At 34.4% G+C, this 16,421-nt stretch overlaps 1 protein-coding gene across 3 annotated transcripts in view; it reads right to left on the bottom strand.

Annotated features, from left to right (window-relative positions):
* Window positions 1-16,421, bottom strand: part of DPYD (dihydropyrimidine dehydrogenase) — an 811,527-nt gene that overhangs the window by 331,479 nt on the left and 463,627 nt on the right. For all 3 annotated transcript variants that reach the window (XM_081225179.1, XM_081225181.1, XM_081225180.1), the window contains one exon: window positions 6,464-6,628. In XM_081225179.1, the coding sequence (XP_081081305.1) occupies window positions 6,464-6,628 (165 nt within the window). The remainder of the gene's footprint in view (window positions 1-6,463; window positions 6,629-16,421) is intronic.

The raw sequence follows: 16,421 nt of genomic DNA, 5'->3' as shown, positions 1-16,421 counted from the left end.
CCAATTCCCTTCTAAAGTGAATAAATAATTAAAAAAATATTTACCCATGTAGTTACAAATCTTGGTGCTCTTTACTCCTTTGTGTAGACCCATATTTCAACCTGGCATCATTTTCCTTCAACATAAACATTTTCTTTTAACATTGCCTGTAGTGCAGATTCCTGGTGATGAATTCTTTCCATCTTTTTATGATTGAAAAAGTACTTATTTCACTGTATTCTGAAAGATATGTTACTGAATTTTGAAATCTAGGTTAACAGTTTTTGTTTGCTTGTTTTTTAAATCTTTCAGCACTTTAAAGATGACCTCTAACTTGCACTGTTTCTGATGACAAATCAGAGCAGTAACCCTTATGTTAGGTTCCTCTGTATGGAACATGCTTTCTGTCCCTGACTGCTTTGAAGTTTTCCTCTTTATCACTCGTTTAATTAATTTGATTATGATGTATTACCTTGGTGTAATTTTATTCATGTTTCTTGTGCTTGGAGTTCATCAAGTTTCTTGTTTATTATTTTTATTTGTTTGTTTTTGTTTTGTTTGCATAGCGGGAGGCTTATAGTTTTAAGAAAAATTGGGAAATTTTGGTCTGTTATTTCTTCAAATTTCAGGAATTCCAGTACATATTAGGCCACTTGAAGTTTTCCCCAGCTCACGAATGGTATGATTACTTTCTTCTCTCTCTCTCTATCTCTCAACCTCTGTGTGTGTGTATGTGCGTGTGTTCGTGTGTGTGTGTGTTTCACTTTGGATAGTTTTTATTGCTGTATCTTCAAATTTACTAATTATTTCTTCTTCAGTGCTAATATGCTGATAATAACTTCCGGTGTGTTTTCCATCCCTTTCGTTGTAGTTTTCATGCTTGGAATTTTGATTTAGGTCTTTTATCTATCTTCCATGGCTTAACTTAGCCTTTTGAATGTATGGAATAATAGTTTTAATGTACTTGCCTGTTAATTTTAACATCATGTCAGTTTTAACTGATCAATTTTTTTATTATTTTGGGCTATTTTCCTATTTCTTTACATACTAGGTAATTTTTAATTGGATGCCAGACATTGAACTTTATCTTGTTTGGTACTAGATATTTTGTATTCCTATAAATATTCTTGAGCTTTTTTCTGAGTTGCAGTTAAATTACTTGGACATATTTTTATCCTTTCAGGTCTGGTCTTTAAGGTTTGTTGGGCATAACCAAATTAGTGCTTGGCCTATGGCTAATTGTGAATCATTTTGGATTTGTTTTGATTTTTGTATATTAGACAGATCTTTTTTTAAAAAAATAATAAAGTAATGCCACTAGATAATTGTCCTGGATTTTAGCAAAAAAGCGAGGTTGGGAAATATCTATGTCCTCTGGAATAAACAAACAATATCACAAAATCATTACTTAAGCTGTGGTGTAAAAAAGAGAAGAGCTTCCTGGAGGATATACTAGGCTTCCCTTCAATACCTGATCCAGCAGTTTTCTAATTTATTTAAAATAAATTATCATGGGAATATGTAGACATTTACAGAAACAGGGACATTATAAGCTCAAATAATTCCAGATGGAGCAAAGAAGGAATGCTTCCAGTTGCAGAGACTCTTATGTTTCTGTTGGTGAATACCCTTTTTGAGATACGAGGAGAGAAGAGCTAAGGTGCTATTTGTGCTTTGTAAACTCTGTGATCAGAAAGCAAAAGTAATGAACTTACACTGATCATTGCTTCCTGACAATATATTGTAGTTCCATTTGTTACAAATTTATCTGAACAGACTGAATGGGTTACACAATCCCCTATTTCTAATTAGCTGGACTTAATTATACATACTTCAAAGAAAAGGAAGACCACTTCTGCTGAGTTGGACTTTGTGGCACCTGTAAGAAGACTGTGCAGGAGTAATGGGGTGACAAATGTCCATTGAATAAGTAGGGAACATCCTCCTGCTTGGAGGATACCTAGATCTGAATCAGTCCCTCGACTTCCCTATTTTCAAATACAGAACTTAAAATGAGGCCAGGTGACAATTCAAGCCAAGGTCCACATTGAGTCACTGGCATTGTTTTCTATAGACACCTACATCCCTGCAAAGCAAAAAGAGCTGAGCTATAAAGTGTTCTTCACTGGAACTAATGACAAGATAATGATTGACTGATGACAGAACTTTCTTTGTCAAATGAAAAGTTTTGTTTTTTTTTTTCTTTTGACAGTCTGCAGTTGAGAAAGCTCAATCTAATTGGCCCATCTGAGTGGGTTGACAAGGGAGGATTGTAACATGTATGTTGTTAATTTCTCAGGTTCTTTATTGTCAAATAGAACACCTCTTCATGGTGTAATGGAAAGATTTCCAGTCCCAAAGCATTTACTTACTAACTGTGTCATCTGGACAGTTAATGCAGTGTCTCTAAATGTCACTTCCCTCAGCTGTAAAATGGGGAAAATCTCTGTCTCACAGATACATAAAACCCTTAGCACATATAAACAGCTCCCAGTAAATAGTTCTGGTATAGGAGTTTTATAAATATTTAATGATATATGTCAAAGTTTATGAGTGACATTGATGGTATATGTAGTAGAATCAACTGAGGAACTTTATAAAAAATATAAACACACACACATACACATATACATATCTATACACATACTTACATACACACACACAGATCTATATTCACTGTATCCATGCCAGAATTCTAAAATGATTCAACTAGTATAGGGCCTAACCATAAATATCATTTTTGAAGCTCTCTAGGAGATTCTAATATGCAACCAGAATTGAGAAATGCTGGACACAGGTTCTTAATCTGAGGTCCTTAGAACCCTTGATAGAAAACAGAAAATTCATGAACCTGGATGGAAAAAAAAAATTAGGTCTTTATTTTCACTAGTCTCTCACTGAAATTTAGCACTTCCTCCATCATGGAGCAACAAACCAGTGTGCTTTGCACCAACAGAAACCAGAGAAAATCACATAGAGATGTAGAGTTGCTGCAGCTATCTCAGGGTATCAGTTGGAGTCACCATTATATCAAGACAGCAGTAGGTATTAGATCTGCCATTAGATTGTATTTTTAGTGCCTTATTAAAGAGTAACATATTTTACTACATCATATTTTTAAAAATATTTCAAGAATTTTATTTTAATATAATGTGAATCCTTTATTACCTTATGAATATTGTTTTATGCATTGAAAAACAGTATTCTAAAAGAGGCTTTTAGGCTTCACCAGGGTGTTTATGGAGGCCATGGCACATGCACAAGGTTAAGAACTCTGTATTTAGAGGCTACTGGTCAGGAAAGCATCTTCAGAATGCTGACGGAGAGCAACTTCTTTGGAGTCATTTTGAACATAACATGTGCAATGCCGATCTCTCAGTAATAAACTGAGAATGGGTTTCAGTAGAAATGAGGTGTCTTATAAAAGAAGTATATTTACATACCAGTTGTTCTTCCCTTATTAATTTCTCTAACAAAGCCATCATTCCCTTTTCTAACTTCACCAGCTGATTCACTGATGAATCCCTATCTTTTGCCTAACTCTCACTTTAGCTGCCACAAATGATAGAAAATGCCAGTCTTTGCTTGCTAATTCAGTGCATTCAGACACAATGCAGCATGTATTTCTTGGTAAACATTTTTTGCAAGCCTAAAGTATATGATGTCTAAGGTTTTTGCAGTGAGAATTAAAGGATTCACTTAAAATTGATTTCTGTAAGCCCTAATTACACAATACATTTCATAATAAGCATTATAAAATCTCAGCTTAGGAAAGAAAAGAAAAACACTCTTAGTAATAAATTGTCACTACAATGATCAGTGTGCCAAGTTTAATTCACAGGTAAATAAAAGGAAACCTTGAAAGCCAAGCAGAAATCTGGTATAAGTGTAGGCTTTGGTATAATTCTGTGACAGTTAAGAAACAAGCTCTTAACAATATATTTCAGGGGGTCTTAATGTCTTTATATTCAACATGTTCTTCCAGCTGTCTCCTCTAGTTCATGGTCAACTGGTGCCTACTTTCTCTGGAAAGAAAGATACTGGCTGCTGATGTTAGCTGAACTATATGCCCCCCTGCACAATTCCTTTTTCAGAAAAGTTAGCCCTTGCTTAGAAGCTGCCATAATAGGTTGAATTATCTGATCCCTGTCATTAAAGGTGGCAGCCATGCACTCGAGAATGATGTGGGAAAACTCCAGTGAGAGTGATAATTAAACGTGGAAAATGAAGGGTCATCTTCTTTCATTCAGCTCATTGGGTTTGGCATCAGAGTAATTCCAAAACAGTGGGGGATATTCTACTCTCAGCATGGCAATATCTAGGTGCACACATAATATTTCTATGGGTTCAAATGGGAATGCCATTTTAATTGTATTTAAAATGTTATCTTTGATATGGGGAATAAAAATGTTAGAAATTAATTCTAAGAATACAGAAAAAGAATAATGAATATAATCTAAACGGTGAAAGAATTAGAAACAAGAAAAGCTGCATTGTTTTCTCAGAAGGAAAAAGTGTTATAGGAGAAGAAAATTATTTCCAGGGAAATTGAAAAGAACATTTAAGTGTGTTCAAGTCTTTCTGCTTGACTGTAGGATCACAAAGCAAGGGTTTTGTCTCAACTTTCTTGTCTACTTAATGTCATTTCTTGGAGGCCATTATTATAACATCTTATTCCTCCTCAAGAGAGCATAGAAAGTATCAGGTGAGCTTAAGACAAGTTATTGGTAGGTGTTATTTTCCAGAAAAAGGGATTTTTTTTCAGATACATTGGCTCATCTAAATACTATTGAAAGAATATTTCATACTGTTCTTATTTTGCATTAACGTAAGTAACACTGAGCCTTTAAGGGCCTGAAATGATATTGCAATATAAGCAGGTGCACTAGTGAACACTATTACTAGACAGGAGCATGGATGCTAAAATCAAATTTCAATTTCAAATTCTGGCTTCACCATATAATAGCTGTGAATCTTGGGCATGCTACTTAACTCTGTGTGCCTCAGTTCCTCATCTGTGAAATGGGGATAATAATACTACCTATCTTATAAAGTTGTTGAAGAATTAAATAAGTGTTAAAATACATAAAGCATTTATAACCATACCTAGCACAGAGTGAATACTATGTAAGTGCTCACACTTATTATCATTTATTATTATTTTATTGCATGTTCAGTACCTAGCATAGTATTACTTAACACTGTAGACTGTTTAAAAATATATTAATAATTATTTCTATGGTTGACCATTTTTTGTCCTTGTCATTCTGAGAAAAGCTTCCCAAAACATGTGGATTCTTTAAAACACAAATAGTCCAACAAAATTGTTACTAGAGTTGATTACATAATGTGCAAAGAGATAATTGCAACATCAAGCTCAGGAAGTGAAAAATTCCTGAGCAGAAGCTATAGATTTCAGATGGCCTTTATAGTTCCCTTTACATCTGAAGGGCTGAATTGAGGAAGATAAATTGTATCTTCTGTGATTATATTTTGTTTCAAGATAAGAGAGAATTTTGAAACAATTAGAGCCTCCTAAAACAGAAGAAGAAACTTGATGAGCTAGGTGATAGTGTGATAGCTAAAGTTTCTTCGTAAAATTTCCTGATTTATCAGTTTGTGGGCAAACATCCACAAATTTCATTAGATTTTAAAATATTTATTATTAGAATACTTGAAGTGTTCTCATTTGTCTTTGAAATCTTTTCTACAATGCAAACATGCATCACCCCAAACTTCAACCTCAATTCACCACCAGCTCATTGAGAGAGAGAGAAATGTGTGTGTGTGCACGTGTGTGTACGGTGAAGGGGGCTAGGGGGAGGAGGAGGAGGATGAATGAGTGACATTAAAGACAACACTAACCAATTATTGAAGAGAAAATACTATCTGTGGACTAAAAAACTATAGACAATATATAAAAATCCACTAAAAATGAAATATCATACATAAGCCTGATATTACTGTAATATTTGTGTATGGTACTTTAGAAGAAAAAAAAACATTTTATAAAAGATAGTTGACTCATTCAGAATAAAGGTGTTAAAATTATTTGGTGAATTATTTCCCACTGAAAAAATCTAAACTATACAAGAAATTCTGCTTCTGCCTCAGCTTTATATTTAAAATGATTTACAGTCTGCAATTTCTTCCTAAGGTCATCACCTTCATAAATACTAGCCACATACACTGAAAACCAACTCAATAAAATGAGTATTTCATTTCTCTTCCTCCTGCTTATGTAGATACTTCTTCCATCTACATGGTACCCATTTATAATAAAGCCTCACATTGTGCAGATTTTTATGAGTTCTTGAGCACTTCTTTCTTTTTTATCTTTCTATGCATCAACAAAGCAACTGGCAGATTCTTTAATAAAATATATTATACACATTAATATTTATAAGCCTATGAATTGGATGTTTAAATAAACATTCACCAACTTATGCCAATTCTTTTGTTTTAGACGCTAAATCACACTTACATTGTCTGGAAAGTCAGCTTTTAGTTCAGTGACACTTTGACACCAATATGCAGCTGTTTTTTCACTGATGAGCTCAATATTCAGGAAGGAGCTTTGTCCAGGGCCATACATGGGGCCGGAAGTGGTCCCCCGGATGATTCTTGGTGAAACATTTGTCACTATGTCCTGTTGAAAGAATAAAGATATTGGGTCTCCTTTCTACAAAGGAAAAACTATCTTCATTCTATGTTCATTTCCATATGACAGTATTCTACTAAGTCCTGCCTCACATTTTTAGTATATTTTAAATTACAGTTGAACATAAAATACTTTCAAATGAAAAAGTAAAATAAAATATTTGTTATCTTTATTTAAATTACTTCTTATAATTGTAAGGTTAGCATAGTGGAAAAATATGTAAATTCATTTACACTGGTTTTGGGCATACACACTTTAATTTGTCTGCAATTAAATAATAAATAAAAATGCGATAAGTAAAATGTAAGAAAATCATTTCAGTCTATTTAATCTAAGCATCTCCAATGAGATTTTAACTCAAATAAGAGTTAATGTTTGTAAGGAAAAAAATTTTTTTTTCTAAAAAGTAATTTCAATATAAATCAGCTAAGGAGTACATATTAGCATTATTGGCTCATCAAACTTTAACACACATTCTAACAAACTAACTAGGTTGACTTACCTATATGATTCTAACCATAAATTCACATTCAATGAGAACTAATTTTTCCCAAGACTGAAATGAGGATATCAATAACTTCCTGATAACTATAAACAGTAAACAGTCAAATTAACTTGCTTGTTAAGTGTAATTAACAATCCATACTGCTTCTAAAGCTGTATTAACAAAGAAGAGTAACATTCTTACATTGCTAAAAACTAAAAAGAAACAAAGACAGAAAAATGTTTCTTTAGCCAGCTTCCAATTAAAATTAATTTTGAGTAAAGGTCATTTAGTTAAGGAGCTATCAGAATTATTCCTTTAAGTACCCTTCCTCACCATCTTGTCACTTTTAGTGAGATAACATGAACCCCCATTAGTATATAGCAATTAAGGTCAATTTACATATTTTAATTAAGAACCACCCCATATAAAACAATTAGCGTAATAGGCATACTAACTGGATTTCATAACATTTGGACGTTTTTCCAACTAGATAGACAGGAAACCTTAATTAGCATTAATTAGTGCTGATCTGCATATGTTTGATAAGGCATACCCTTGCCACAAAAGATTATTTATTCCTGAATCTGCCAAATGCTACAGTTGCAGAGGATAAAAGGACTTTTCTTCACATTGCATGTTAATTTCTGGCAATTTACATTCACTTTTACATACGAATTAGTATATTATAAAATAAATGTTATAAATATTACAATAAGCCACCTTAAATATGTACATTTTTACTTATAGGAATCCTGCCAGTTAATGTTTTACTAATTAAGCCATTCTACTTTTATTGTAATTGTAGGAATACCATCAGCCTTACTTTGATTTGCTATTGTGAAACCATGTTACACGATCTTAATGGGTAAAATGACAAGTGGAGTCACTCCAGGAAGCTCAAGCCTAGTGGGTCCAATTTCTATCTTGGCAAATGCTTAAATGTGTGCTCTGTGTACCTGCAGGTGGCTTCTGTGCAGCTCACCCAGGTAGGTACTCTCATGCTGTCTTGGTGAGAAAACAATTCTAGAAATGTGTCATTCAAATTAGGCTGATTTTCTCTTAGGTTTCAGTTTTCAAGAGCCATACATTTAAGCCTTGAGTTCCTCCTTTCCTCTGCCATCCCCTCTACTCTAAGTTTTCTTTACCTAGATAAATCCAGTCTAGGTCACAGTCTGTGCTCTGCACAGGAGAATTGGACCAAGGAGGTGAAGAGAGTCCATACTCAGTTTACCAAGTCATGTGCCTTGGCAATGGGTAGTTCCACAAATGAAAGGGCACCTGTTTTAAATGACCATTTTGTAATTTACTGACCTGTGTTGAGGAGGAAGAAAACTTTCCTCTACCCTTCTAGGTTTTTCAGGCTGGTCTAAGAACTAAATTGACATGAGATAAACAGGAGAAATGGAATTTAACTTCATATGTACAGGAATCCTACATACATGAGAGGGTCAGAGTCCCCACATACATGAGAGGTTCAGAGACAGAAAGGTTAAATGAAGCATAAATGCCATCCTGAGCTAAGGAAAGAGGTAGGGATCTGGGGCGTCCAAGAACAGAAGGGTCATTATAGGACAATAAGAAGAAGAGTGGATGTTTGGTAACCAGATGTTTGCCCTGTTCAATAGATGGAGACACTTAGGTAAATAACCCTTTTCTGGGAAAAATCTCAAATTTAAATTCTTCTAGGTACTTAAAGGAGGGGTAGTAGTTTCTATTGAACCTGCAGGATCTTGACTGCCTTTATCTCAAAGTAACCTTCATGCCAAAGTGACACATTTTGGGGATGCTAATTCTGAACCACTACATTGGAAGTGGCACTTTCTGCTTATTCAACAAAACTGACTCATGTATTAGACTCCCTGCTCCTGCCCATTCTTCAGGTCTTAGCTTAGACTTCAGTCTATTTAGGAATCTTTTCTGATCTCTCCAGCACCAAGTCTTAAGCTGCTCTGACTCACACCATCATAACAATAACAATGGTACCAAGAGTACCATTCCCCATTTGGAACTCTTTACATTCTGTATTGTGATTGTCTATATTCTTGTCAGTACTTTTCAAGTAGAGTGTAAACTTTTGAAGAGAAGGAACTATATCTTGTTTACTATTACATGTCCAGCTTCTAGCCTGGCCTTTAGTAAGTGCTTATATAATGTATTTTTCTTTCTTTCTTTCTTTCTTTTTTTTTTTTTTCAATTGAAGTACAGTTGATTTACAATGTTGTGTTAGTTTTGGGTGTAGAGCTAAGTGATTCGGATATATACATATATATACATATACATATATATACATATATATACACATATACATATATATGTATATATATTCACACATATATATATATATGTATATATACTTTTCCAGATTCTTTTCCATTATAGGTTATTGCAAGATACTGAATATACTTCCCTGTGCTATACAGTAGGTTCTTGTTGTTTCAAATAATGTTTTATGAAGGAACCTAAACTAGAACCCTAGTCACTAGAATAGGTCTTGTCCTGAGGCAGGAACTATAAGGTATTTGTTGCTGGCCTCATTCTGTTGCTGAACAAACAAATGAGTTTGGGCTTATAGTCAAATCTTAGGAACTCGTTCTTTGCTTAAATCCTTTCCTACTATACCATTTACTTGCTTCCCCTGATCCCTCAGGGACCCCTTCTTTGAATATAGTCCCCCACCCCACACTATGGCTAGATCCCGATACCAGCATGCAGTGATGTAGATTGCCCATTACTCCACTTCTCCCCATCCTAGCCTACTGCAGATCTTTGATGACAGAAAGCACATTTGAACTTGATCACCCTGTAGCTTCTAAGACCTTTCTGACTGTTGACCCTAAGTTGCTGGATTTATCTGGCCTCCAGGATCCAAATATAATGGCCCCATTCAAATATAAACCAACTCTTATGCTTTTCCAGTTCAAGTGGACAAGAATTCCTAACCTGGTCCATGGCCACCTAGGGGACTTCTTGGGTTAAGAGATTTCTTAGGTCAAAGTCCTGATAAGATGATTTCTTCCTATCAGGACCTTAACCAACTATAGTTGCTTCTTATATCTGTGCCCTAGACTGTGCCCATATCTTCATAGAATGTGTAGATATTTTTTTAATATCATAAAATAAAAAAGACATGAGTGGAAGAATCACAGCTATACTGAATAAGGAAAATCTCAATAGTCCAGGAATTTTAAGCCATATGCTATTTTACAGTATTCCTCCTAATAACAATTCGGCCAAGAACTCACAATAGCCAAAAGGGTCAATAAGATGAAAACATTTATTTGGAGGACAGTAAAGTCAATGCTTCTTTCTTCAAATGTCCTCCCTCAGTGATACCTTAAAACCTCAAATTCTTCCACTAGAGATTTTGTGTACTGTGAGTTGAATTTATTGTTAATGTTGGGATTGTTTTATTTTCCTCTTGTATAATCCAATGTTAAACTGTAAATATACTGTGGGAGGATTATCAATGATTTGTTTAACCAAGATCCAATAGGAAGTACAAGGCAAATCAAAGGGAAATTTTATCTACTGTATGACAGGGACTGTTTACTCATTTATGTTGATTTATGACAGGTAGTGCCTCTCTATACAGGTCAGTTTTCTCTCTCCTTAACTCAAGCAAAGAAAAAGATCCTTAATAACGGCCCAGATTACAGCCACCTATTGTGTATAACTTGACAACTATCCATGAGTCAATTGTTACCATCACAGCAATTAAAAAATTCAGCATATTCCAAATTCAACTAAAGTGCCAAAATTCCAATATGGTCATCCAGTGATAAATCAATAATATAAATTTTATTCTAGGTTTTGTTTCCCAAATTCAGTCATATTTACCACTACTTTGTCAAAAACCTTCTCCACTGACTTGAGACTTAGACTTTTTAAATTAAGTGAAAGATGAATGAAAACTTGGATATCACAAATTATCCTTGGTTATCTGATTAAAGTTGGAGCTTCAATAATTGGGCAATAACTTACTAAAGCATTTGATCTGAGAATACTACAATCTGAGTATGATTTTACAAGATTATATTTTGCTTTAACATATTAGCATTGCTTAAGGGAGTTAATATAACAAAATAAACATATTCAAGAATAGTTAGAACAGATAAGAGTTTATTCTCTATAACAAAGAAGATGAATTACCATAGTTCTAGTGTTCAGTACATTAGCAATATTCAGACTTTTTAAAAAACTGATGTTTATTTATAAGAAATCATTAGGTGATATCACTGTTTCATGTGATTTTGTAATTACCATTATAAAATGGAGTGCTAGTGACCTCTTAACATTTGAAGTGATGATAGTGATTTTTCAGCACTAGTAAAGAGATTGAAATGGTAAATAGGCTGATTATATTTGTTTGTTTAAGTTCATTTACTTGACCTCTCTTATCCTAAAAAAAAAAAAAACCATGCTGTTCCCATGGTTACTGCTGGAGTAAGATAGTCACAATGGGCTCAATGAATAGGAAAAGGAAACTTTGCAGAGACAACTTGGTAAGAAACTAGGAAAAGAATTGGGGTCTAAAAATGGTAGCTGAAAATGAAAAATAAAATTTGCACAGTGAACCACAGCTACTATACTACAACAGATGAATTTTAAAAATGTTGTTGAGTGCAAAGAGCAAGATGTAAAAAAATATAGAATATGATACCTAAAACATATTTCTGTGATGAAATTAAAAATAAGTAAGAGAATAATTTAAAAAAATTACTTTTGTTACTTTTTGGAGTAGGTAGATGCTGGGAGAGAAACTGGAGATGAGGAGCAACAAAGGCTTTCTAAAAGTATTAGTGATATGCAATTTCAAAGAAGCTTTATTCCTGAACTGTAGAAACACATGGTAGAATGAGAAATCTGTTTAATGAGCTTTGTGCTAGCATAGTGAATACTGTTATAAGCTATCGCCAAAGGTTTGTTGGTTTACCTGAAAACCTGTAAATCTTAGGGATACTTGTTCCTTTTTAATTTCCAAGATTCTGCTGTGAACTGGTTGTTTTTTATCCAAAAACTCTTTTAATTATTTGGTTTTAATAACTAGAATTTCAAAAATGTAATGCACTGCAGGAAAGATCGTCCTCTAAAATATATCATCTTCCATATAAGTGGGATTTAAGTATTCATTATTCCATAAAAGAGTAGACTCACTTTACAGATAAATCTAACAACAAATATCTTGTTACATAATATGATTCCATCATTATAAATCTGGCATACTGTTACCCTGGTAATAGCAAAAAGTAAAATAAAATTCAACAGTGGCCCAGTTTCTAGTGCAACTCCACTGTTATGAAAGAACCCTCTAACATTTTGTTTTCTTCATGAACTAAGTATATTAATATTTGATTACTCCATAAAATAAACTTTATAAGGGTCAGAATAATTTCCACTTGGTTGTTTTGGAAAGGTGACATGGGTAGGATGAGAATCTGTTCTTAATACATCAATTTTCCATCTTAGTATCTTATACAATGATAGAACTCAAAAACATAAATTAGGGCTTCCCTGGTGGCGCAGTGGTTGAGAGTCCGCCTGCCGATGCAGGGGACACGGGTTCATGCCCCGGTCCGGGAGGATCCCACATGCTGCAGAGCGGCTGGGCCCGTGAGCCATGGCTGCTGAGCCTGCGTGTCCGGAGCCTGTGCTCCGCAATGGGAGAGACCACAACAGTGAGAGGCCCGCGTACCGCAAAAAAAAAAAAAAAAAAAAAAAAAAAAAAAAAACCCAACCTAAATTAGAGACAAAATTTACCCATTTGTCATCAGGAACTTTAAATCTGTCTATCCACATGGAAAACACAGTAAATAAGATTAACAATGTTATCCTACAAATACAAAATAATTTATCAGAGAAACAGTGGTGTTGAAAATGCAGAAACAATAATAATTTAGATTTGTATAGCACAGATCTTCCACATAGATCATCTATTTGATCTTCACAACTCTGTCATCATGCAGTTAATGCTACAACCATGTCTTAGAGAAATTAAAGTGACTTGTCCACTGTTGCACAGCTCTAGCAAGCATTAGAGATGAGACTAGAATCTAGATGTATTTATGTGATATGAGTAATAAAATTATTAGTGATTTAACATTTGATGTATATGATAATAATTAGTAGTAATTTTAGTTGCAAGAAAAATAAATCAACTTGAACAACTTAAATTTAAAAAGTGGGATGTGGCATATAGAAATGTATTACATAATGCAAGAATGTTAGGAATGTTTCTCTGTCTCTTTTCTCTGCTTCTATTTGCATATCTCTTCATTCTTTTCTCTTTCTACAGAGGGCTTCCTCTGTCTCAGTTCTTATGATAGAACACAGGCCTGTGACAGGTCCCAAGTTACAAGATGTATAGTCTCTCCCCAAAACTTGTAATCTCTCAGGCCCACCAACCCCTGTGGCAGAGACTCTGACATGCTTAACTTGGGTTTGATAGTCACCGTTTGTCTAATTAACTGTATCTAGCAGGGTAGAATTACTCAGGATTCACACAGATGCTCATGTAAACAAAGATGTAGTAACTGAGAGCTGAACAAGTAGTCTTATTAAACAAGTCTTCTACCCAGGACTAGTCTATGCAGGTCCACCTTAGAAAGAAGAAATTATGATATGGGCATTCATAAAGTGTCATTAACTTGGAAAATGGCTGCAAAAAGACAAAATTATCATTTAGTGAAATTAAACTTTCCATAGTCTTGAATCAACCTTGATAATCCATTTCTTATTCCTGTGGTCCCAAACTTTTCAAGATCAAAGTCCTAAGAACCCTTTGAAACCTTCTCATGTTTTAGAACACATTGGGAATTCTGTATTTCCAGTGTGCTGGTGTGCTGACGACTGTCAACACAAATGGCCTGGGGTGCACTTAATCTCAATCTTGGGCTGGACAGAACTGACCGATGGCTGCCCTATGTAAGGAAGGGAAGACAGTGGAGGGAGCAAGAGGAAAAACAAACAACAGCACAGTGTGCAGTAGAATAATTAGGGAAACAGTTTAGAACCTGATTAGGCTTAAAAAGGAAATGATGAACAGAAACTAAATATACTGAATGTCTATGTCAAGGAAGGAATTTTACTCACATGCTATTAGCACACACCTGGGGCCAAATGTCTTCCTCCTCCCGGATAGTGTTAGACATCTAGAAGATTTGGTTTCTCACACGGCACAAATATGGAGATTTAATTTTTGAATTTTATTCATGTCTGACTGGTAAAATTCTGGGTCACAGATTTGTAGCTTTTTGTCTTTCCTCTTGCCCCTTTTCAAGGAGTTTATAACTTTGCAAACAGGACACTAAAAAGTCATTTGATTTGCTCTTTGACTTTTTCATCTATCAAAATGGCTTCACTATATCACAGAGAGGTTGTAGGATATTACATGACATAATAGAGCACATGGCTGACGTGTGGTATTTGATAAATAAATATTTATTCATTCATCAATTCACCAACTTTAGAGACAAAGTAGAAGTTGTGAAAGTTCAGGCAACTGTGCATGGGCTGAAGATGGGAACTCAACAGGAAATTAGGATGGGAAGATTGCATAGAGTTAGGTCAAATTAGAGAGTCTTGAATGACTGTTTTAAAGAGTTCAAGCTTCTTTCTGCAGGCTTTGAGAATCCATTGTGTTCTGTCTCTTATTCAAGTTATTAATACCAATAGCTCACAGCAGCTGTGCATTCACAGAGATAAGTCTTACAAGAAACAGATGAAGAGCTTTTTCAGTGCTGATATCAGATGGATTAGAACGTGATTAATCAGCAGACAGACTGATTAAATTATTGGGTTCACTGTTCAGATAAGAGGTTTTGGATATACTCTGCCAAACTGTAATTAACTTAGAAATTTCTGCTGGCCTGCTCATAAGATGATCATGTGATATGCTTTGAAGAAATCTTTTAGGGCCCAAAACAGCAGCTGTGAAGGTATAAGCATGAGTCAGTTCTAATAATTATTAAACATCTTCAAGTATTAGGGCAGGATTTTAATTGAAAATGATAAATGTTAAAGAAAAAAACTTTAGTTTTTATAAAACTTGTATAAATGCTGTGGTCTTACTTGAGAAGCCACTGTAAATGAAATGGCTATTATTTAAGGAAGGGGACATCTAAAAGAATCAGACAGGAGTTCTCCATTTTTGCATTATGATGAATAAGATATTGAAAGAAAGCCCTTACAATAGAGTGCATTTAAAAATACCTGACAGGATATGAAAAGCAAAAGCAAAAGATGCACAACTGTACCTGTGTCAAAATAAGGAAATTTGTCAGAGGTCAGAAATGACAACCAAGCAGAGATCCACAAGGCAAACCAGTTGTAGGGTGATACTTGCCCTCAAGGTTTCTGCCAGTCCCAGGTGGCCTACAGCCTGAGTTCTAATGGCTTAGAAACATCTGAAGGAGCTACATAGTCAGGGTACAAGCACGGTGGTCTTGTGACAAGAAGCCTCCAAATAACGGTAGCACCAACAAAAAGTTATGTTCTCATTTTCTGAGCTAAAGAGTAACTATAGAGTAATGATGGGGTATGTGTCCATTTGAGCCTAAATAGTGCATGAGAAAGAAAATATCTCTTCTAAGAATACAAACTTGTGTGAGCCCCAAAACCACAAGTTGAAAATTTGGTTTAAAAATGGCTCTTGGCCATAGTGTCTTCAGATAATTAGTAGAAGCAGTATCAAAATCTCTCCAGAGGAAATTTTACCCCAGGGATGTGAGTTCACAATAGATTTCTACTAATCAAATGAGGGGAAAAAAGGCATCATAAATGAAAGTCAGTAGGAAGAAAAAGTTATAAAATCAAATCTACAAAACAAAGCAAAACAAAAATCCCCCACAGTTACTGAGATTTTCAAATATGGAATGTAAAAGTTTAGTATGTTTGAAAAATAAAAGAGAGGATTGAATGTATAATCAAAGAATAAGAAATTCAAAACTTACCTTAAAAATCTTAAATATAAAAAAAAGAATTTCTAGAAATAAAAAAGTAATAATTGGGGAAAAAAGAACCTTATTAGTTTGGGGTAAATAAGAGATTAGACATAGATGAAGAGAAGTAGTCAGTTTGATGATATATCTGGCAAAATTACCTGAAAGGTAGCACAGACAAATGAGATGGAGATAAAGAGACATGAAACACAGATTGAGAATTAAAGGAGAAAGCTAACTGGAGTTCACAAGAAGATAATGGGGACTATCAGAAGAGAAAGTATTTCAATATATATTATCAGAGATTTAATAGAATTAATGAAAGATGTCAGTCTTCAGATCCAGGGACACCAAAAAA

The sequence above is a fragment of the Mesoplodon bidens genome (assembly GCF_964165515.1).
Source record: "Mesoplodon bidens genome assembly, chromosome: 2".
NCBI classification, from domain to species: Eukaryota; Metazoa; Chordata; class Mammalia; order Artiodactyla; family Ziphiidae; genus Mesoplodon; species Mesoplodon bidens.
The sequence above is the reverse complement of the archived record's forward strand: the minus strand, read 5'-3'. Positions and strand labels throughout refer to the sequence as shown.